General features: G+C 43.6%; 1 protein-coding gene across 4 annotated transcripts in view; it reads right to left on the reverse strand.

Moving 5' to 3' along the window:
• Window positions 1-24,811, reverse strand: part of KAT14 (lysine acetyltransferase 14) — a 148,456-nt gene that overhangs the window by 26,254 nt on the left and 97,391 nt on the right. For 3 of the 4 annotated variants that reach the window (XM_026718747.2, XM_087930551.1, XM_087930552.1), the window contains 3 exons: window positions 23,441-23,857; window positions 20,026-20,570; window positions 2,721-2,854 (listed from right to left, as the gene is read on the reverse strand). In XM_026718747.2, the coding sequence (XP_026574532.1) occupies window positions 2,721-2,854; window positions 20,026-20,570; window positions 23,441-23,857 (1,096 nt within the window). The remainder of the gene's footprint in view (window positions 1-2,720; window positions 2,855-20,025; window positions 20,571-23,440; window positions 23,858-24,811) is intronic. The other variant, XM_087930553.1, reaches the window with a different exon arrangement.

Consider the following 24,811-nt stretch of genomic DNA (forward strand, 5'->3'; position numbering starts at 1 on the left):
GGATTTCTGCTTCTCTTTGGGCTCAGGGTGCTCACGAACCAGGTAGTACAACGGGTGCTGACATCCACTGGCATTAGATCCACCCTCGACCAGGATAAAATCCCCACCCTGGAGGAATACTCTCTGCAGGGGATAATCTCGTTTCTGGTTGTGGAGGGGGGGCTTGGGGGTTGTAATGTACCTAATGTCGACTGCATCTGCTGTCTCTCCCTTGCTTCTTGGGTCTGCTGGGAAAGGCCGGTTCACAGGCCACCCCCAACTGATGCCACAGTGATTCCTTGATCAATTCTTGGACTAGGGAAAGTAAAGGTGGGCTGCGTTAGGACCCAGCTTGTCTGGTGAGGTTATGGCTGTGAGACATAACTTTCCACCTTAAGTTCCTGGAATTGTTCTGGGATTCCTGCCAAAGACTGGCTTCAGGATGGAGGCCACAAGTTGCAGTCTTGGGAGTTGTCTGATCCCAACATCCCCCCACTTCTCCACTCTGTCTCATAGGCCGTCTTTAGAAGGCTGGAGAGAGAAAGGCGTTCAGGCAGCTTCTCCTCCGGTATCACCCCTGGATTCCACTGTCTGGCAGCTCCTCCATGAATCTCTCTCCTGAGGATGGTAGCCTAAATCTACCTCCTTGGGCCAGGCGCCTAATCCCCATCTCTCTTTTGCCGCTTCTATCACCTGCAACATCTCTTCCGAAGGGGGGCTAGGGGCTTCAATTGTGTCCAGCCCCATAGCCCCTTCTGTAGCTCCTTCCATTTCTTTCATCTTCGCTGAGTCTCCACACTGCTTCATTTTTGGAATCAATACTGCAGCTCAGCACCCCTGACAGCCCCTTTTTTGTGGTGCTGGAGTTCATTTAGAAATTTGGGATGTCAGCGTTCCAGCAAACCTCCATTCCAATCAATAATTCCGAGACAGACATATCTCAAAGGTACCTTTATTTGGACAGTAAGGCACATCTGTGGAATCCCAAATCTCAAAGTTTTCGGGCTTCCTTCAATATTCAAACTACAAATCCATCTCCCCATGGCCTACATTACATCACATGGCCCAATCATGATGTGTCCTAAGGTCAGATTATCATTTCATTCTGCGCCGTATTCAATGACCTTGAACTAACAAAAGAATTTTATTTTGTCTACTTAGAGCTACTCAATTGAAACCCCCCTTCTCCCACTTTCTCAGGCTTGTGGCAGTGTGGGAGCATCGACTCCCAAATGACTTCCAAAGCTGACACAGCGATGGCTGGCAGGCGGGGTGGGCAAAGACAGGTTGCAGGCAACGATGGCATGTGGGCGAGATAAGGAATGACTGGGTGGGATGGAGGTGGTGGGCCAGCCAGTGGTGTGATTTGCCGGTTCTGTGAACTGCGCAGAATCGTAACAAATGGTTCGCCCGAACCAGTCCAAACTGGTCAAATCCCACCCCGATCTAGATGGGACAGAATGCATCAAATTTTCAGACTACAACAAACTAGGGGGAATAACAATGAGGAAGACAGAGTTATAATTTCAGAAGGATTTTGACAGAGTTGAGCATTGAGTCCTATCCAACAAGATACAGTTCAGTGGTGAGAAAAGTAAGATCCTGCACTTAAGCAGGAAAAACTAAATGCATAAGAATAGAATAGGCATTACCTGGCTCAACGAAGTAGTAATTGTGAAAGGGATCTTTGTGTCCTAGTGGGCCATTAGATACGTATGAGCTACCAGTGTGCTGCAGCTGCCAAAAGAGTAAATGCAATCCTAGGCTGGATCAGAGGGAACAGAGGATAGCATCAAGATAACAAGAAGTGCTACTAGTACTAGTGAGGCCACAGTTGGAATATTGCATCCAGTTCTGATCATCACAATACAAAAAAGTTGCTGAGACCCTAGAAAGGATGTAGAGAAAAGCAAATAGATGATAAGGGTTCTAGAGACTAAACCACAGGATTAATTCTTAAGAGAGTTAACTACAGTAGATACGTCTAGCCTAACAAGGAATTACATGACAGGGATGACATGACAGCTATCTCCTGGTACTTGAGGGGCTTTCCTAAGGAGGAGGAGTTGACTTATTCTCCAAAACACCTAAAAGCAGGACAAGAAACAATGGATGTAAGTTCGTTAAAGAGAGATCCAATCTGGAACCAAGGAAAAAATTATTGACACTTAAGAAAATTAATCAGTGGATTAGCCTGCCTCCTGGAGTTTTGAGAGCTCCATTGTTGGAGGTCTTGAAGAAAAAATTGGACAGCCATTTGTCTGGGATGCAGAAAGTCTCCTGCTTTGGGAAGGGAGCTTGACTAAAAGACCTCCAAGAAACTTTCCAGCCCTATGATTCTATGACTCTGATGTCACCGTGTGTATGTGTTAAATCTAAATATTTCATCTCCCGTTAAACTCACCAGCTCTTCCTTCAGCAAGTAAGGTATATGTGGCTGTTACATTTTCCCACATAATGTTAAATTATCAAAATGTTTAGCATCATAATCTTAGCACAGTCAGTGTTTTACTGTGGCAGGAAGAGGGAACGTCCAGTTTCCCTTTCCTTCTATATGCAGAAGCAAACTCTACCACCTATCCTAAAAGCTTTTACTTCTTCAGCTTTTATGTTCTTCATGACAAAGAAATGAAAAGCAATAGGAGTGACCAGTGTTATTTCCTTAATTATCAATATTTACCACGATCAAAGAATATAAAGGAGCCAGAAGGAAAAATGTCCTCCCAATAACTTATCTATACCTGATATAAGGTTTCAAAACACGAGAAGTATAGGGACTGACAATGCTATGATCAGTCGTATCTTCAGAGCCTACAAGTCGGCACCAAAATGTTGTAGTTCTTTGTTGAAATTCTTTCACAGCAGAAACCTTAATCTGTAAAACAAAATTAAGGAATAACTGAGTTACAGAAGTAATCAGGAAATAAAACAGTGAGATGGCTAGTACCAATGATCAATCAGATATGGCAGATGCATATGATGACATCTAATGTTAAGCAGAATAAAGTTAATTTAATATACAGAGATGATATAGGTATCCAAAATACCAAGAAGTTGCATACATCCTAGAGAAACTGACTACTGAATAAGTGGTCTTATGCATATAAAATCAAACTGCTTATCTTACTTTGATGCCCAATATTGGGCAAGATAAGTAAAAAATTCTGAATTGGTGACACTGCAGGGACAAAAAAACTAACAGGAGCAAATTATAAATAAATTTACTGCTTTTATTTTTATATATTTGTTGCACAAAAGTTATTTTCAGGACATATTTATTTACCTTTGACTGGGATACAGAAACATCTCTACATGTGACTGGAAGAAATTTCACAATTACCTGGAAAGAGGCTGGCAATCTATGAAATATTACAAATTTGGAACATCTACACATTCTTCCTTTATGAGGAAAATAGGCCCCCCATTTACCTCAACATTTGAAAAGAGAATCATGAGATCCCTGTCATCCTAAAAAAAACTAGAAATAGAGAGGCTACTAAAATAAACATAGTTGCCAAAATTCTCATATCCATTTTTAAATTAGCATTATGCTGTGAGATTCTAGTTTTCTTGGTTGTGAACAGTTGCTAGAAACCAAGTTTGCCTCCATCTGCTTTGATTTATAGCTTTGAAGAGGTATGAAATTGCAGTTCAAATTATCTAGAGCAGTGGTTGCCAACCAGTGTGACCGGGACCACTAGTGGTCCGTGAGAAACTTTTGGTGGTCCGCAGAGAAATGTCACCCCAAAGCATTCCCTAAAGCAATTAATCCAGGCTGTGTGGGAACACAAGGCTAGCTGCCCACATGGCCTGTGGGAACACAAGGGTTGCGTCGCTTGCATTGCAAACAATACGAGGTAGCAAGGGGAGGAGAAAAAGAGAGGAGGGAAGGAACTTGCCCCACTTGCCTCGCCTGGCTGCTTCTTTCTGTTTTTTTCTTCTTCTGCTTTTGGTTGCACACAAGGAAAGCAGCAAAAGTCTTTCTTTCTCTCCCCCAAACTTCTCCAGAAATGAGTCTTTGGGACCCTGCAAGGCATCCTGCTCCAAGAGGCTGTGCCAGCACGATAAGTCTCACAAAGACTCATTTCTGGTGGAATTTGGAGGAAAGAAACACTTCTGCTGCTTCCCTTGCATGAAGCCAAAACAGTCGAAATCTCAGTCTCTCTCTCTCCCTCTCTCCCCCTGAGAACAGAGCTGGAGACAGTATCCTGCGATCCCAAATAAAGAATGGTTGATCAGTAGGAAAACAGGGTGGGGAGTTTTCCTGCAGACTTTTTTGGGGATTTTCCCAGGTCTTTGGTCGGCGGGATTTAAAATTATGAGTTTGGTGTCCCTGAGGTCCAAAAGGTTGGCGGCCCCTGATCTAGAGGATGCCAGTGTGTCCATCCCTAGTGTGTTCCTCCTGAGAGTAAAAGATTTTTTTCTGGTTTTGTTCTTGCTTTCTAAAAATAGAGGACCATCTTTCTCTTCTGCTCTGCAACCTTTTCTCTCCCATGACACATAGCTGTACTTCGATTTCCTTCTCATTCCTCAGAAATGCTTCTGCCAACGACTACCGTAGCCTCAATATAGTTTACATTACAGGTAGTCCTTGAGTTACGAATGTAATGCCCATTCCATTCATAACCTGAGGATTTGTAGGAGTGAATCTTGTATCCAAAACGAGATCACTCCCTCCTTTTGCCCAAGCATTTGCTAATCAAATGTGAGGCTCATTAAGTGCACATAAGTTATTTCAGGGTAGGGAAAGCCATATGGAACCTACTGATAGAACAGGCCACCTGCCTAAGACAATCCAAGGTCTCCCCGACTCACTGAAATACCTCATGCTCCCCAAATTGCTTTCCCTCCGAACCTGCCACACCGGGTCACTTACCTTGTTAAGATCTAGGAAGCAGTCTCCTCTCCAGCCTCATGCGCCCCTCTGCAATTCTGTTCAGCCTTCTGCAGGCCGTCCCGGCCTATTGCAAACTGAAATGGAGCTTGGGGGCTGGAAGCTCCATTTTGGCCTGCAACGGGCCAGGATGGCTGGGGTGTCAGAGGGCCAGATCCAGCCCCTGGAGGATCCATTTCGGCCTGCAATAGACCAGGAGAGGCTTACAGAGGGCCAAATGGGACTTCTGAGGGGCGGATCCTCCCCTCACAAGCTCCATTTCAGCCGGAAACAGATAGGCTGAGGCCTCTGGACTACTGAACGGGACTCAGTTCCTCCCCTCAGTTCCATTTTAGCTGGCAATGTGCCAGATGAATGTTGCAGACCCTCTGCAGTTGTTTGTAAGGGCGAACAACTGCCATGGTGCTGCAAGATTCATAGTTTCGGACCTTGTTTGTAAATGCTTGGGGGCATTTTTCACGTAACTTTGAACATTTGCTAAGGGAACGCTAGTAACCCGAGGATTATCTGTATTATAGTCTGAAGCAAGCTTGGGAGCTTTAGTACTAACAACAAATAATTTTGGCATTTAATGGGTAGTTAACCATTCATTTAGTGACGGAAGTTATAACAGCAACAAAAAAAGTTATGACTACTTTTCACACGACTGTTGCAGCATCCCCATAGTCATGTGATCAAAATGCATATGCTTGACAACTGGCATGTATTTGTGACAGTTGCAGTTCTCAGGAAACATGTGATCACCTTTTGCAACTTTCTGACAAGCAAAGTCAATGGGAGAGCCAGATTTACCTAACAAACTTCTGCAGTGATTCAATAAACAACTGTGGTAAGAAACATTGTAAAATGAAAAAAACACATATAACAACTGTGTTGCTGAGCAATGGAAATTTAGGGCTCAATTGTGGTCGTCAAATTGAGGATAGCAGAAATTTTTCGTCGTGTTGCTGTCAACTCGCGACGCTTTCCTGAGTTGCCATAGGCAGGGGAATGGGAAATTGTGCCTTGCAGCTGCACCGAAGAATTCACAAATCAGCTGAAACAAAAAATTGGGGGAAGCCCATGACACCCACCTGACCAAATAAGTGAGGCTAGAACTAGCGAACCACTGGGAATCAATTCGATTTGTAATAGCACCCAAAATGACAGAAACAGTCATACTCGGACTCTTATGGCTAGACAAGTGGGGCCCGACCATTTGATGGCAAGGGGGAAACCAGAGGCTGAGGATAGCAAGAGGCCCCCAGCCCCTTCTGCACCAGCAAATATAGGCATTACCCACATAAGAAACTCCCCCTGGAGCCTCACCAGAACAACTGGCCCCAGAGACCAAAAGGATTCTTGGAGAATACCAGGACCTCACTGAAGTGTTCAATGAAACCGAGTGTGATGTCCTACGCACATACCCCACTGTGCAATGGACTGTGCCATCAGATTCATCCCCAGTGCCAAGCTTCCCAAACTCTACGACCTGGCGCCCCAGGAAATGCAAGAAATGTGCAAATACATAGACAAAAACCTAGCAAGAAGGTCCATCGAGCCAGCTAAGCCCCGAGTCACGGCCCCAGTCCTATTTAAAGAGAAAAAAAAGTGGAACTATGAGATTATGTGTGGATTTCAGGGGGATGAACAATGTGTGTGTGCACAACCTATACCCACTCCCTTTCATGAAGGATATGCTGTCCCACTTAGCCAAAGGAAAGGTCTTTACTAAACTAGACCTCAGAGAAGCATATAACCAAGTCTGAATCAGGGAGGGAGATGAATGGAAAGCAGCTTTCAACTGCCACCTAGGAAGCTTTCAATTCAAAGTAATGCCTTTCAGACTGCAGGGGCCCCTGGCGGTGTTTAATAAACGAAGGGCTGCATGAGCACCTCTACAAGGGGGTCCTCGTCTACCTAAATGACATCCTCATCTTTATTGAGACCATAGAAGAAACTACCGGTACTTCACCAGATGCTTGAAAATCTTTTGGTGGCAAACTTATACATCAAGCTATCAAAATGTGAATTTTATTGCTCATGGCTAGACTACCTGGGCTACCGAGTGTGAAATGAGGGGATAGAGATGGATCCAGCCAAAGCACAAGCCATCCTAGGGTAGCAACCCCCTTGCACCCGCAGATACTTACAAAGTTTCCTGCAATCACAAACTTTTACAGGAAATTCATCCTTTGTGAAAATTGCCAAACCCATGACAGACCTCCTAAAAATAGGGATCCCAGGGTTGAAGCCCCGCCCAGGCAACCCCTACTGTGGGACCTTATTTGCCAAGAGGCATTTAAAACACTAAAAAAGCTCTTTGCAAAAGAACATGTACTGAAACACCCCCACTCCGAACAACCCTTCATCATCCAAGCACACACCAGCAACGTGGCGGTGGGGGCATATTACTCCAAAGAAACTGCCAGGGAAAATTATGAACTTGTGCCTATACCTCCCGTAAATTCAGTGACATGGAAAGATGATGGGCAGTGTGGGGAAAGGAGGCTTTTGTAGTAAAATGGGGACTAATAACCTTGCGTCAGCTTTTGGAAGGGGAGAGAAATCATTTGAAGTCTGGACTGACCATAAGAATCTGGAGGTCCTTAGGGCCCCATGGGAACTATCTCCCAAACAAGTCCATTGGGCTCAACCCTTCAACCGATTCAACTTCATGCTAAAACACATCCCGGTGGGAGGAATTTCCTAGCTGACACCCTCTCCTGAATGCCCCAAATATAAATGTGGGTAGGAGGAGGTAGTAAACACCCTTACCCAAGTGACCACCTGCCAACAACACCGCAACCAGCAATGCCAACTCGCAAGAGATTTAACCGTGAAACTCAAAACCAAACTGGAAGCAGACCCCTGGTTCCATGACAACCAACACATTTTGACAAAAAGGGAGGACCTAATGTGGAAGGGGGTGAAACTCTACATCCCCAAGTCCCTAGGCACCTCAATCCTCCGGAGAAGTTATGATGTTAAATCGGTGGGCCACTTTGGATTCCTAAAAACTTTACAGTTAGTGAGGAGACAATTCTGGTGGCCCGGCATGAAGAAAGATGTGGACTATTATGTAAAAAGCTGCACCATCTGTGCTACTATGAAAAAGAGACCAGGAAAAAAACCCAAGTTGCTGCAACAGGTGGCAGAGTCAACGAGACCATGGGAGGAAATTGCAGTGGACTTTATAGTCAAGTTGCCAAAGAGCGGGGGGAACACAGTGATCTGAACTCTGTTTGACTTATTCTCCAAGCAGGCACACTTTACACCCTGCAGCAGACTACTCTCAGCCCACCAGCTCGCCAGACTCTTCCTGAAGCTCATCTACCACCTACATGGAGTACTGCGCAGAATCATCTCGGACAAAGGAATCCAGTTCACAGCTAAGTTCTGGAAGGAGTTCCTGCAGTCCATTGGGTTGTCCCAGGGCCTTAGCTTGGCTTTCCAGCTGAGTACCAATGGCGGGGTGGAGAGACTTAACGCAATGGTAGAACAGTACTTAAGGTGCTACATGTACTACCAATAGTCCAATTGGGTGGACCTTCTGACATCTGCAGAGGTTGCTTGCAATAATGCTGTTCACAGAAGCACGGGATTAACTCTTTCAAGGCGGTAAGTGGTATGGACTTCGTCCCAATACTGGAATATCCAAGACTGCCCTCCTCTTCAGTCAGTTTGACCGATTGACTGTCAACGCTAAAAACGGCATGAAAAAATGTAAAGAAAGTGCTAGCTAAAGCGGCAGATATCTATAAGCAACAGGCAGGCAAACACCGAGCCCCACAATGGATGTTCAAGTTACCTTTCCAAAAATACTTAAGGTTAAATTTCCCCAGCAAGAAGCTAGGACTAAATTCATGGGGCCATTCCCTATAGTAAAGATTATCAACTTGGTCACAGTGCAATTGAAACTGCCCTGACTGCTGGGGAAAATACACCCAGTATTCCATAGCAACCAGTGGTTGGGTCAACCCTGAGACCACTATTCTGTGAGCCCCTGGATACAGTGGTCATAGGGGGCCAAACCCATTATGAGGTGCAACGCATCTTTGACTCTAGGTGACACAGGGGGCAACTCCAATACTTAATCAAGTGGAAGGGCTACCCTCTATCAGAGGCATCCTGGGTAAAGAGCAGAAACTTACAAGCTGATTGCGTCATAGTCAAGTGCCACAAAAAGAACCCAATCAAGCCTGGGGGCAGGGAGAATCACACCCTTAAAAGATATACCTGTGCTCCAATTGTTTTTGCTCTGCACAGGTTGCCTTCAGGAAGTGAAGAAACTTTCCTGACTTGGCAGGGAGATGGGAAATTGCACTGCAGCTGAGCTTTCCTGACTTGGCAGGGAGATGGGAAATTGCACTGCAGCTTCACAGAGGAATTCACACCTCAGCCAAAATAAAACACATCCTAGCTGGCCGAAGGAGAGAGACCCGCAACAGCCAGAGGGAGTGACTTCTATGACCTGCAAAATTGTTTTGTTGGGAAATGTCACTGGTGACACACCTTGGGGTGAGGGGCAACAGGATCAGAGCAAAGTGCAAACTTGGCGAAGTCAAAGCTAGCTTCACATGACTCTCCTAATAAACAAGTGGATTTTTTTTAGCAAAATGGCTTGAGACTCCTGATTTTATTAGGGCATTGGGTCGGAACCCTAACAATTGTATCAGCATAAACTATGGGGTTTTGCAGGAGAGGTCCCTGTCTTCAGTAACTTGTGTTTCGCTGAAGATGAGAATGTCGTTTAAATAAAGTAGGACTCCATTATATAAGTGCTCATGCAGCATTTCATTAATTAGTTGCATAAAGACTGCCGGGGCCCCTTGTAGTTCAAAAGGCATAATTCGGAATTGGAAACTGCCAAGTGGGCAGTTAAAAGCAGTTTTCCACTCATCCCCTTCCTGTATGTGAACTCTGTAATACACTTCCCTCAAGTCTAATTTGGTAAATATCTTGCCTTTTGACAGGTGATTCAACATGTCCTTCATGAGGGGGAGGGGGTAAGTGTTCTGCACATACACGGCATTGATCCAGTGGAAATCCATGCATAATCTCATCCCATCTTTTTTTTTCTTTGAATAGAACGGGGGCAGCTACCTTGGATTATACAGGTTGGATGAACTCTCTGGCTTAATTAGCATCAATGTACTCTCTTAGTTCAGTCATTTCTGTTGGTGTCATCAAGTACATTTTTGGCTTAGGTAGTTTAGCCCCTGGTTCAGTTTCAATTGCGCAGTTAAGTAGGGTGGTGGTGGTGGCGAGAACATTGCAATCCTCTTCACTAAAAACGGCAGTCAGGTCTTGGTATTCTTTGGGGACCTAGGTGCAGCTGGGAAGCATCCCTTTATTTATGTGGGTACCAACAAAAATATTTCTGGTTTTAAAATTTAAATCTATATGTTGCTTTACCATTTTTTCTAGCCTTGACACTACATACTCTTGAATAGCTATTTGAGTACAAGCAGAGCTCAATACAGATTCTAATTCATGTATTCCAGTTTTTCAAACTGAGGAATACATTTCAGAAAAAGAATTCATTATTGCTCTGTGAATGTGCCTATGAATTTCATTCTTAATCTAACTTCCTAGATAATTTGCACTATATCTTTTTTTTGTACTATGTAAAAAGCTATGTAAAAAGCTTCAGTACATTTTTAAGATGTGAAGTCTAAAAAGCAACCAAACATGGCTTCCCCTGGCTTCTCTCTCTGATATAGAGAGAGCATTCCATTAGGGACTGTTGGTCCAGGTAAGTAGTCTTGGTTAGGAAAGATTTTTTACCACTACTGGCACAAAATAACAAACTCCCTTGGTTTGTTAATTATATTTCCATTTTAAGTGTTTCTTTCTCAATTAATGAATTGTAATTATGAAAATATCAGCCATTCTTTTATATACACAGTGCATCTTTTTTTATAGAATGTCATTTTCAAATCAACTTTCAGTTCCATCTCATTCTTGTCTGGTGAAACTTGTTCCTCTTCCATCTTCTTCTACATTCTGATCTATTCCCAAATATCTTGTTCCTCTTCTTCCCCCAATTGTTGCAGGCCTTCCACACTCATTTCTTTATCTTTAGGCACTCCCCTTGTCTCATTATTGTTCTTTATAGTTTCACACATATCTTTAAGCATCAAAATTATTTCTTCATATCCCTCTATTATCACTGGTAATCCATTTTATTACAATTTACTAAAATTACTCAATATATATAATTCCAATGACTCAATATTTAAAGACTCCCACCAATCCAGTTATTAGTAAAACTTCATTCATGGTTATAACTCCAAATCCCTTAAATTTATACTTTTTTAGAGTTCTTTAGTAATTTACAGTCTTTTAACTTCCAATTGTTTACCTTCCAAATTGCCCAAATTTTAAAGTCTTATTTAACTTTCCTTCTTTCCTCTTCCTCTATCCTTTTCTTCTTTGATCTTGTGTGATGTTCTATCAGATAATATTAATAATCCAAATTCAAATCCAAATTAATCCACTGTGCTTTCTCCAATCTTTTGAGTCCTCAGTTCAACAACCAGTTTCAATAGGATTTAATTGTTAGCCGTTTAATTTGTCTTTGAATACTTCAAAAAGGAGGTAAAGCTCACTCAGTCGTTCAAAATATCCAAGTCGCCTTCTAAGATAAAGTCAAGGTCAAACCGCTTTCCCAGCTTTGTTTACTTTCTTCTATTATATGTATTAAACGTTGCACACTTTCATAGAGGATTTGATGCTGTAATACTCTTCCTCATCCAGTAGATGGCACTCCAACATTAAAAGTACGTTGAAACAGCTGATTTCCCAATAATTCCGGGAGCTTAGAAGTTACAGATATAAAAGATAATTCCTCCCAAGGATCGCCTTATGGGTTATTCAGCTATTTTCCAAGTTTTCTATATTTTAAACTTTCCTTTAAACATTCTTTTCACCTCTTAAAATAGCGTTGGTTTTAAAGTGGGTAATTCCAGCATTTCAAAAGTTCTAGGTCGCTGCTGTTTATAGTTGTGAATCTCTCTTCCCCTGGATACTCTTTTGGGGTTAAACATTTGACTCACCCAGTTCACACCTATTCACCAAAGTCCGTTCCTTCACAGTGCTTAGATGGTCTTCTCACCAGTTTTCATGGCAGCCATCTTAGACCGCCTCTTCTCGTCGTGGCGCAGAGGGAAAAAGCCCTAGGGCTCACAGGAGATTGCGATCTCCCCTGCTACCTCACAGAATGCCCCTCCTTAGCTTCACCACTGCTATAGGGCAGTTTAGGCTCCTATCGGAGCCCACAAACAGGGAGAGACCCAGTATAGAAATGGAGATGATCGTTCTTCTATGCCTGGTAATTGTTGGGAGGCTCCAAAACTATGGCCAGTACTGTGCCTCTCCCCTTCTGGGCTGATCAGGACTCCATCTTCAAAAGGCTGTGAGCACCCCCTCCCCAAAATGGCAGGGGAGCCAGAGAAAGCAGACAGGGCAAGCAGCCAGTCTTGGGATCTGCCATGGGAGAACTGTGGGTGGGCTTCCATGGGACTTAAGCCGACGCAGGAGCTCTGGGAGCAGCTCATTCAGTGCCATGTTGCAGGATGCAGGAGCTGGAAGGTGGCAGGGAAGTTGTTCTCAGAAGGAGTGGACCAGCCCCCACCAGGCTCCAGCACTGGGCTGCAGGAAGCCTCTCTCCCTTCCAGGTTGCAGAATGTCGGGCTGGGAAGTAACAGCACTGGCTCTGCATTTGGCTACCAGCACTTGGGGAATGGTCAAGGAGAAAGTTGGAAAGGAGAAAGGGCAAGAGGGAAGCGAATCTCCTCTGGTGGTGGTGTCAAAGCCTCCCTTTTTTGCCTGCAGAGTTTTTAATGCAGCTGCAGATTTGAACTCTTTCAACTTCCCTTTCCCACAAACTCAAAGGATGCTCTGGCTTTCCTTATCCCCCCAAAATCGCTCCCCCAATCTTTTTCTGACCAAGCACACTGAGGGTAGAAGTTCTTCTGCAGGCAGCTGCTTGCCAAGAAGTTAATAGAAAGGTAGCCAATGAACACTATCCCCTCCAAGGCCCCTTTCTGCCTCTGCCTTTGTCATCTGTTTGTTGGGCTCATGCCCAAGGTGCTCCGGCAGTGGCAGCAGCTCCATCCAGGAGTGCCACCACTGAGGTTGAAGAGGTGGAGCTGCAGGTGCACCACCAGGTGGATAGGCTTCTTGGCGCCTGAAATGGCCTGGGCGCAGGAGAGGCAGTCCTCGGTGCCACCGAAGAACCAATGCAGTTCGGATTGCAGTGACAAGTGGCCATCATCATGGGCCACGATGAAGCATCAGCAGACAGAGGCACCTCACTCTTGCAACTCACCTGCCCGCCCTTTTTGGTCACCAGGTAGTGGCCTAGGTGGCTGCACATGAAGACCACACTTAAATCATTGCTGTTCTGCTCCAGTGTCCAGATCTGCTTCTTCAGCTTGGACACCGAGGAGTTGAGCTTGAAGCCAAAGGCCTTGGCTGTCAGGTACTTGTTGCCACAATTGATCAGCCCAAACTGGATAGACAGTGACTCCTGATGATGGTGATGAGGCAGTTCCATTTGCTGTCATGACAAGATGGGAATGGATGGAGATGCAGAGACAGGATTGTGCAGCTGGCTGGGCTCCTTCCTTCTTTCCTTTCCTCCTTCTTTCTTTTCTTTCTTCCTTTCCTTTCTTTCTCCCTTCCTCCCTTTTTTCTTCTTTCCTCCATTCTTGCCTTCCCTCTCTCGATAGTTCCTTTCTTTGGCTGCTGTGGAGGAAGGCCTTGCAGCCCCTCTGCCCTTAAGTCAGGAAACCCCACAAGCCTGGAGGGGGAGCTGCCATTGGAGGGGAAGCAACCACACCTTGGAGCAGCACCCACAAGTTTTAATCTTCACCACCCTTCCACAACCTGGCAAAGGAGAGCAAAAACAGCAGCAAGCAAGCACCTCCTTGAGGAGGACATACGCGCAGCCTGGCACCCATTAGGCTAAGTGGGGTTTGGCTGGAGGGTCTCAGTGCTCCAGGAGCTCAAGAACCAGGCTAGGCACTTGCCCTCCACTGCCCGGGGTTCCAGGCATATCACACCACCATCCAGGTGTTCTCCATGTGGCCTGAGAGGGACAGCAAGGCTCATCTGGTGGAAAATGCTTTGGCACTCACCCTGGCCTTGCTTTTCTCCACTGGACACCCCTTAATCCCCCCTCCCAGCCTTTCCTGGCCCCCACAGGCCACTGTTGCAATTGAAAGCGTGGAGGACAAAATTTGCAGGAAGCAGTTTCCGCCGAGTCCAACTTCTACCTTGACAGATCTCTGGAAAGGACAGAGTGGCGGGGGAGCTACATGAGCAAAGGCTGTCCCAACAAGCCAGCATCCTTACCACACACAATTGGAAACAGGGATTCCCTTTCGAAAAGGGCTAGCCTCCGTCCACCGGGGAGCACTGTTCCCCTGCCTACTCCTCTTTCTCTCCAGAAATCTGTCAAGGCAGAAGTTGGACTTGGAGGAAACTGCTTGCTGCAAACTTTCTCCTCCACGCTTCCATATGCAGCAGCGAAGTCCACTGCCTCCTGCTTTGCTGGGAGGTGCATAAAACAAGAAAATCCCAGTGGTGTTTGGGATTGAGAGAAATCTCTTTTGGCATGCTGTGCACACATATGTGCGTGCGTGCGCACTCACACACACAACATTCCAAGCTTGGAGACTTTTATCTACATCTGAGCCTGCAAACTGGCAATCATGCCTGGGCTTGGGGAGAAGGCCCTCTCCTTCCTATGTGGATAAAAGTCCCCAAATTTGAAAAGCGATGTGTATGCGTGTGTGTGCTGCGCTTGGCTGTTAGCAGTCTGGGGAGGCGAGGAGTTTGTGGGGTATCGAATTGTCCCTACATTGAGTTAGCTGATGCAACTTGTTCTGTCCTGACCCAGCCTTTCCGAGTCAGCTGCACCCAGTGAGCAGCACTGAGCCAACCACACTCACCCAACCATGCCCACTCAGTTGCGGCAAACTGGCTGTGACCACTCAGTCATGTCTACCCAGCCACACTCACCTGGCTGCTGTGAGTCGTCATAGTCTTACATGCAACTGGTTCTTTAAGGACAACTATAATGCTAATGTGGCCTTCAATTAAATTGAGTTTGACACTCCTGCCCTAAATGAATTCAAATCACCAGGACCAAATAGATTGCATTCCAGAGTTCTGAAGGAATTGGCAGACATGATCGTGGAACCATTGAATCATAATGGTGCACCTGGGCACTACCAGATGACTGGAAAAAAGCTGATGTGATTCCAAACTTCAGAAAAAGGGGGAAGCTCTGAAAAATGATTATAAAACCACAGTCCACCATATTATCACTGGAAAAAAAGAAAAGAAATCCAAGAAAGAAGCAGCATCTTCCAAAAATGGAAAAAATGGATGTAGGAAACTACAGACCAATCAGCCTGATACCAATACCTGGGAAAATCCTGGAAAAGATTGTCAAGCAACAGATCTGCAAATATCTAGAAGCAAGCAAAGTTTTAAAAAGATGGGTTTGTCAAAAACAGATCATGCCAAACAAATCTTATTTCATTCTTTGACAAAGTGACTAAATTAATGTACCAGTGAAATGCTGTGGACTTAATATACTTGGATTTTAGTTAGGCATTTGACAAAGTAGACCACAAACTACTTCTTAATGAGATAGAAAAATGTGGGATAGACAGCATCACCACCAGATGGATTCATAATTGGCTGGCAAACTACACTCAATGTGTAGTCCTTAATGGAATTACATCCACATGGGTGAAAGTACATGGTGGGGTAATCCAAGGTTCCACCTTAGGCTCATCACTCTTCAGTATCTTCATAACCATTTAGTGAGGGAACAGAAGGGGAACTCATCAAATTTGCAGATGACATCAAACTGGCAGGAATAGCGAACACTCCAGAACATAGGCTCAAGATCCAGAAGGATTTTGACAGACTTGAGCACTGGGCCTTTTCTAACAAAATGAAGTTCAATTATGAGAAAAATAAGATTTTATATTTAGGTGAGAAAAACATGGTTTCAAGCTTCAAAGATATTTTGCTGTTGCCGTTATTATCGCATCTCAGCTTGCCAACAAACTATGGGGGGAGGGATGGGAGATAGAATGTGGCCCAGACATCAAGAGATCTTCATGAGAACCAAGGATACTTCAGCAGGTGTTTACAAAAGCCTGATTTTCCCACAACAATATCCTGAGAATGTATTGGACAATACAGAGTTCACATAAAGTTCACATTCTTCCACCCCCTAATTAACTCAGGTCACATGTTAGTGGAATAATTTAACTATGGGACTTAGCAGGGGAAAGATCTAGATCTGGTTTTGCCTTGAACTGTGCTGAAGTGATGTACTCAATAAAGTTTTGCATGAAGAGATTGGATCATCTCGGTTGTGCTTGCTTTGGTTGGGTTGGTCAGTTGGAACCAGTTGGAACCAGCTGAAAGTATGTGGGGCCCTTCCCTATCATGAGGGTAATCAACCCTGTTACAGTAAAGTTAAAGCTGCCCAAGATATTGGGGAAAGTGCATCCAGTTTTCCATTGCAGTTTGTTGAAGCCAGTCCAGAGCTCTAACTTAAGACCTGTAGGAAATGAAGCCCCTGGACCAACTATGGTGGGAGAAGAGAAACATTATGAAATAAAATGGATCCTGGATTCCAGGTATTACAAAGAGAAATTGCAATACCTAGTGCAGTGGAAGGGGTCCATTTGACATTTGGAGTCCTAGTACACAAATACTTAAATAACAGCCAGCAATGTGCTGCAGTCATCAAAAAAGCCAATGCAATCCTAGGCTGCACTAAGATTAGAATCAGGATCATGTGAAGTGTACCGCTTTATAATGCCTTGGTAAGACCACACTTGGAATATTGCATCCAGTTTTGGTCACCTCAATATAAAAAATATGTTGAGACTCTGGAAAGAGTGCAGCGAAGAACAAAGCTGATAAGGGGGCTGGAGCCTAAACATATAAAGAATGGTTGCAGGAATTTGGTATTTTTAGTCTAGTGAAAAGGATCAGGGAGACATGATAGCAGTTGTTCAATATTTGTCACAAGGAAGTGGGAGGTCAATCAATTTTCCAAAGCACCAGAAGGCAGGACAAGAAGTAACGGATGGAAACTAATCAAGGAGAGAACCAACCTAGAATTAAGGAGAAATTCCCTGACAGTAAGAATTAACCAGGCTTGCCTTCAGAAGTTGTGGGTCTTCCATCACTGGAGATTTTAAAGAAGAGATAAGACAGCTATTGTCCAGAATAGCATAGGGTTTCCTGCTTGTGCAGATGGTTGGACTAGAACAGTGGTCCCCAACCAGTGGGCCGCAAGAAAATTTTGGTGGGCCGCAGCATGCTGAGGCATGGAGATGGGGCAATCCTGAAGTCTCCTTAGCAAACCCGTGTTGTGGCTGCTGCCTCCTGCCTCAGCGCATCGAGGAGGCTGAGCAGCAGCGAGAAGAGCGCGGACCTCCTAAGCTGCAGGAAGCAGCTGCCCTCTGGTGAAGATGTTGTGATGGGAAGGCTTGACCCCCTCTTCCTCCTCGCCAGAAGCACTCACATGCTCAGCGGGAAGGAGAAGGCTTGTCGGAGGCCAGTGGGGTGGTGAGCGCTTTGCGTGTAAGCACTTCTGGTGGGGAGGAACAGAAGCTCTTGGGGAGGCGCCCTCCCCTCGCAGGGCAGGAAACACCCGGAAAGGGCTCCGATGTCGCGATCTCCCATGCCCCTGCCCTCAGGAACTTCTCTTCCTCCTTGCCAGAAGCGCTCACATGCTTGGTAGGAAGGAGGAGGCTTGTTGGGGGCCAGAGGGGAGGTGAGCACTTTGTGTGTGAGCACTTCTGGTGAGGAGGAAGAGAAGCTCCTGAGGGCCTCTCTCTTGCAACATCTTCCCCTGAGGGCATCGCTGGCAGCCGCCCAACCTCCTCAATGCACGGAGGCAAGAGGTAGAAGGTAACACCAGTTCAGAGGTTCATTCCCCCCCCTCATCTGCCGCCAGTATCACCCGTTGCCCTACCTTCCCGACAGCCATCTGGTCTTCAGCACATGGCTCGTCAGCCCAGAGTGGAGGTTGCCTGCTGTGCTGAATCGTACATGACTATGCCTGCCGCTCTTCCCGGCAGGGGGAAGCAACTCCTCTCGGCTTGGGACTCTGGGTTTGTGACTGGTATGTCTTAACTGAGACCGGGATGACTTCGCCTCACCGATGGGAGTGCCAAGTAGCAGTTGCCAGCTCCTTTCTCTACATGCCAAGTGTTACCATTGGAAACAGAGCAGCTGGGGTATCAGTGTAGCTGCTCGGTTAGTTCGTAATCACCCTACCTGGAGAAGGTGGTCCTGGAGGAGGAGGAGGCAGTAGTGGAGAAGCAAGCCAGGTGTTAAGGACCTGGGATGGGGGGGAGGCTTCCAGGTGGGGGGAGACTTGCAGCCCGGCCCTCCTTCCCTCCCCCAACTCCAGGCAGCCACACCTGGCAAAGGAGAGAGGGGTTTCCTCTGATTTGGGGGAGATATGAAATGACAGGAGACCAGATTTTTTTGGGGGGGGGGGCTCTGCTTTTCTTGTTATATTTTTTATTATAATTAAATAAGCATTTATCTGTCAATTATCTGGAAGCCTGCACTCACAAACAAAAAAATCTCTACACCACAAGCCAAGCAAACACCTGGGCACAAACAGACCCCCCACTCCTTACCTCCAGCCCAAACACACCCCAACCAGCCACCCAGGTGAAACATAGCTTCCTAATAAACGATAGCTGGCCATTCACCCGAAACCAAGCCACACTAAAAAAACCCAATACATGAAAAACAATGTTGCCAGCCAACCAAGACAAAAAAAATGCTACAAAACAGACAGAACATATTAGAAACACCAATCAAGCAGAACACAGCAAACTCCAAGACCAATAAACACAGACCAAGACTCCCAACCAATCAGGATGAAGAAAAAATCATTCCAACACAGCAGGAAGCTAGCACCAAATTTAAAACAGAAATGGCTGTGAAAGCCTGACACAGAGACGAACTCAATACACAAGCCTGATGATGGCAGATGAGATACTGCCAAAATGTCGCTACAACTTTAAAAGCACAACTATGATGTGGGAAAATACCTGAACAAAGCTGAATACCATACATATACATATATACATATATATATCATACATACACACACACACACACACACACACACACACACGGTATTCAGCTTTGTTCGGGTATTTTCTCATGTCATTATAGTTGTGCTTTTAAAGAAACATGCGTTCGGCAGAATCCATCTGCCATCATCAGGCTTCTGTATTGTGTTCGTCTGTCATCTGTCGCCGATGAACACAATACAGAAGCCTGATGATGGCAGGTGGGATTCTGCCGAAACGTTGCTACAACTTTAAAAGCACAACTATAATGACGTGGGAAAATACCCGAACAAAGCTGAATACCATATATATGTACGTATGTATGTATGTACGTGTGTGTGTATATATATATATATATATGTGTGTGTGTGTGTGTGCGTGTGTTACATTTATATTTAATATATATATTTTTTAAACTAAATATATTATCTTTTTTAAAAATTTCATATTAGTGGTCCTCAGGATTTAAAAGTATGAGTTTGGTAGTCCCTAAGATCCGAAAAGGTTGGCGACCCCTGCACTAAAAGACCTCCAAAGTCCCTTCCAACTCTTATTATTCTGTGGTTTAGCATTATTGCTCCATCCTATCACAGGAAGTTACAACAGATGATAATTTATTATTTGTCCCTTCAAGTCAGTCTTGTCTCCTGCCATCAAAGTTCACAATGTTTTCTGGACAATGTTTTTTGGTTAGTCCTTGTCTTCTTCTTAGGACTGAGTGATTAGCCCACTCTCATCCAAATGGTTCTGTGCCTAAAATGGGACCAAACTCACCAATCTCAGTTTGTACGCCAGTGCCTTTAACCATGGCACCAAATTGTCTCATACATATTGAACTATATATGCAGAATAACTTAATAAAATACAGAGATTTTGAGCCAATTGCTCTGTCTCAAGCTACTTCATAGGTTGTTGTTATGACATGGGGGAGATTTCAAAAGGCATCACTATAAGTTCCTAGGAGAAAAGTGAGATAATGTATAGTAGTTTACGATAATGATAGTGATAATAACAACAGAAAACAGGAACCTGATATCGATCCAAAATCCGGAAAGCCTGGCAAGAAGTTTTATATACTGTATAATCTGCTGGCAGATAGCCAGCATGTCTTCCCTTGGTTCCATAAAACTGATCAACCAAGATAAGAGCAGAATTCACAATATCATCCAAGTTAAAAAGGGGAAGACCTCTCTCTCGTTTCATCTTTCGGACTATCAGCTTGCGTCTCAGCCTCCGAACCTCAGGAGTTATGTCTGCTGCATTTAGACAGGCTTCCAAATTCCTCAAAAGAAATTTTTCTTCATAGATACCAATAGAAGTGTATTTAGACTGAGAATCCTTATGAGCCTGCTGGGTCTTCCGCTTGTTTAGACTTTGGTCTTGAAGGAAGGCATGTGTACTACTATGATTTTCCACAACATTGACTAGTCTCTCTGCTCTTCCTTCTTCACACATCAGCTCTTGTTTAATCTGATCAGACAGCTTCATTTTCTTTTGGATCATTCCCCCTGATGCACCGGATGGAGGGATATATTCTATTCCTGGGTCTATCATACCTTCCATCTCTTCATCATCTATAAACAAAACAAAATGCTTCAGAAATACTGTTATATTGTAACCAAATACTTTTCCTGTAGATAGTAAATGTTTATGCCTAGGAAATTCTGAAAATGTCAACTTTGCTTTTTTTTCTTTGACAAAGTGTGAGATAAGATTAATATCCCAATTTTTACAAAACAACAGAAAACTAAAATATAGGTACTCTTCGACTTACTAGTTTGTTTAGTGACCATTTGAAGTTACAACGGCACTGAAAAAAGACAATTTTTCACACTTAAAACCATCACAGCATGCCCATGGTCACATGATCAAAATTTAGACAGTTGGCAACTCACTCACCTTTTTGATAGTTGCAGTGTCCAAGGATCGTATGATCTTCTGACAAGCAAAGTTAATGGGGAAGGAAGATTCACTTAACTATCTGACTAACTTAGCAACTGCAGTGATTGACTTAGCAGGAGTGGCAACAAAGGTCACAAAATCAGGCAAAACTTACTTAACAACTATGTCAATTATCAACAGGAATTTGGGGCTCAATTGAGTCATTAGTCAATGATTATCTGTACAACTTTCTGTAAATCAGTAGTATTTATATTGGTTGAAAAATTAAACAACCCTACAATTAAGGATAGTTTTATTCAAATCTGATTGTAGCTATAATGAAACATTTGTCTCTGCTTTTTAAATATTAAACGTAATTATACTTAATTATGCTCAGTCCCCCTGGATGGATAAATTATAGTGTCTAAATCTCATTTTAGTTCAGATAGTTTAATACCAAGGATGATTCAACAAACATTGATATGAGTAACGCTGGTATGCTATTCCAGTAAACTCATATTGGTATGCTGCTCCAGGTAAGATGCATGTGGCAAGTCACTCCAATGATAATGGACAGACCAGAAAAGTAGTTGGTCAGTCAAGTAATTCTCAACACAGTGGAGACTGAAAAATTACACAGAGTCACAAGGGTCTACATGTAATATATCTCTCTCAGGCAATGTAGTAAATAAGTGAAATTGTTCAGAGGGGCAGCACTAATGTTTCACCTTGGGCTTAATCCAGACATTGTTTTAGAGGCTAAAAATATTCAGGATTGTAAAGTAAGGAGCTCATCTCTTATTCTTCAACCTGAGGAAAGCCAGAAAAGTCCACTAATAAGTGTTTCATTTTAAGATTTACTCCATCAAGTAACAACCAGATATGACCCATGAAGTGTAACCACATCACTTGCCCATAACATTCTTGCTTGGTAGGCAAGAAACCACTGGGCGGCCATTGCCAGGTTCAGTCAGATTTTAACACTGGTTGCTCAGAAAGAAAGTGAATTCTTCCTTTATGCCGTTCTGCTAGTATGCGCTACACTGTTTTAAAATTAAGAGAAACCTAAAGAACATTTTTAAAAGCTCTGTCAAAACGGGATGAAGATAGGCAGATATACTCAGCAGTGAAATTCTACCAGCACGAAGGTAGCAGCATCTAGATTCAGAATGACTCTTTAATGAGCCTTTTGACACTTGAATGTTTTGTCCAATGCACCACTCCTAAAACCACTCTATCCAGAGATAATTCAGATAATAGCAGCAAGGGCATCTCTACTCCTTACTGCTGAACTGGCAAATTCAATTGCAAGCCTCAAAAGAAAAGTCCAAATATAGCGCCCAGAACAATTGGAATACTTCTATGTGTTATTCTGAGTTCAGAACATTCAAAACAGCTATTTAAAAGTTGGTCCATTTGCCACATCTCAACACAGAGAAAACGTGCATAGTATACACCTAATGAATATTATAATCAGATATCATTTTTAATGATATAATGTTTTAAAAATGCTAATCAAACATGTACACTGAATTTTGAAGCTATGTCAAAACACTTATTACTAATATTATTGCTGCCCAGAGTCTCTTCAAAATGAGATTGTGATAAATTTAGTTAATAATAATAATAATAATAATAATAACAACCACAACCACAAAACAACAACAACAACAATAATAATAATAATACCACCATATTTTTAGGAGTATAAGATGTCCCCCCCCACCCAAAAAAAGTGAGTGGAAATGTCTGCGTGTCTTATACAGCAAATATGGGCCCATTTTTGGCCTCCCAAAGCCTCTGCGTGTCCCATTTTTGCCCTCCCTGGTGTCCAGAAGCACTCTTCAGGCCCAAAATGGGCATGTTTTTGGCTCCAGGGGCCTCCATGGGTCCCGTTTTTATCCTCCCTGGCATCCAGAAGCACTCTGCAGGCCAAAAATGCGTCCATTTTTGGTCTGGAGAGTGCTTCTGGATGCCGGGAGGGCAAAAACGGGATGCGTGGAGGGTTTGTGAGGCCAAAAATAGGCACGTTTTTGGCCTGCAGAGTGCTTCCGGACATCGGGAAGAGCAAAAACAGGACCCGTGGAGGCAAAAAACTATTTTTTTCTTGTTTTCTTCCTCTACACCAAGGTCATCTTATACTCTGACAAATATGGTACACTTCAGTCTACAGGAATGTCCTTCTGGGCAAAGTATAATTATTATGTTTAATATCTTTAAATTCTTCTTAACATTATCAACCTATTTAGATACATTTCCAAACTGTGGGCTTTTAAAAATTATTCAATGTTTCCTTTCATATATTAATCGCTATTTTATTTATCAATGTGTCTTAATAAAAAAGGAAATAAAAAAATGTATTAATATTTTCTATGTTAAGTGTTTATTTATATACAGTTTTATTTTCTCAAGCACTGCAATCATGAAAATTATATATTCTTTGTCCTATATACATTCTTAACAAACATTACACATCTCAGCAGTACAACTACACTCAAAACATGTTTATGAAAATGAATCTAGTAAAAATGATCAGATAGGGAAACTTAAAAATTGATTTTACCATGGAAAAGGGCCTGGGGTGGCATTATGTCTGGAATAAGATCAGCTTCTGAAAGCAGGCTAGGTGTAGCTGAATGTGACGCTGGAGTTCCAGGAGCAGAAAAATCCAGAGAAGGAGAAGGAGATGGGCTGGTCAAAGGTGTTTGATCGGAAGAACTAAGGGAGGAAAAGTCAACCACTTCTCCCTTCTCAAGCATAATGTCTAGATGCCTGTTTCGACTGGCGAATTTGACCAGTGTAGAAGATGTACTCTTGTCCAAGAAGCCAGCTGCATCTTTCTGAGCTCTCCTGATTTCTTTGGCTTCTTGAGTGCGAGACCGCTTCTCCTTCAGCTCCATAGCAGATTCTACTGGATTACGGCTCACTCGCTTTCTAAGCCCCTCCACTGTAATGATTGGATCTATAGACAGTTTTGAACCTGTCGGAAAACAAGCAGTGAGTTTCGATAATCATAATATCAGCATTACAATGCTGATTATAGTTGATTATATTACAAGCGTTTAAAAAATCTACAGCAAGTTACATACACATATGCTTGCATATTTTAAATCAAATTATGCAACGTTTTGTTGGTTGTGCAGCTGATATTTAATAAGGTGTAGAAGAGTACCAAGAAAAAAAATGGTTCAGTAATGGTGCAAAGTGAATGAGACCAGGTACATGTGTGAGGTTGGCCATTCCTGGATTTTTTCTTATATGGTCAACTGTATTAAATCTATTTTAGGATTGCATTATATTTTTAATTTTTCCTATATAAAAATGAAGATAAAATTAATTCACTGGTGCAGACAGAAGATAATCTAAGGCAAAAAAGGTGGTTCTGTGGAAATGTGATCTTGGGATTACAGGTTATTCACCACTGTTTTAAATTACTAGTAACTTATAAGAAAAAACAGAAAGATGCTAAGAATAATTATGGAAAACAAGAAAATGTCAGTGTATTCTAGTGTCACGCACCTCCGGTGATTGGCGACAGAGCCCCCCCTGCCTCTGCATTCCTGCATGAGTCCACGCTCCAGGGATGTTAGCCAGCGGGACATCCCACACACCTGTATGTCGCTTGTGACAGATTGTGATGAACTATTTGAAATGCGTGGGATCGTTTGCTGTTCACTGCCTTGTTTCTGGACCAGATTTGCCGAAACGCTGAATGATGATGTGGATATGGAAGGCGACAGTGAAGCCATGGGGATGATGCCAGGGTTTGGGTTTTTTTTGTTTGGCATGGGGATATTCAGAACAATGTTGTGGAGTGGTGTTGGTGCCAGTTGGTGATGGTGATGGTTGGGGTGGTGGTGGTTGAAGCATTGTGGTATGGGAATTCACAGATAACTGCTTTTCCTAATACAGTGAACTGTGAAACGATGGCTGA

Source organism: Pseudonaja textilis, chromosome 3, assembly GCF_049901715.1.
Source record: "Pseudonaja textilis isolate UNSWEBS1 chromosome 3, rPseTex1.2, whole genome shotgun sequence".
Taxonomy (NCBI): domain Eukaryota; kingdom Metazoa; phylum Chordata; class Lepidosauria; order Squamata; family Elapidae; genus Pseudonaja; species Pseudonaja textilis.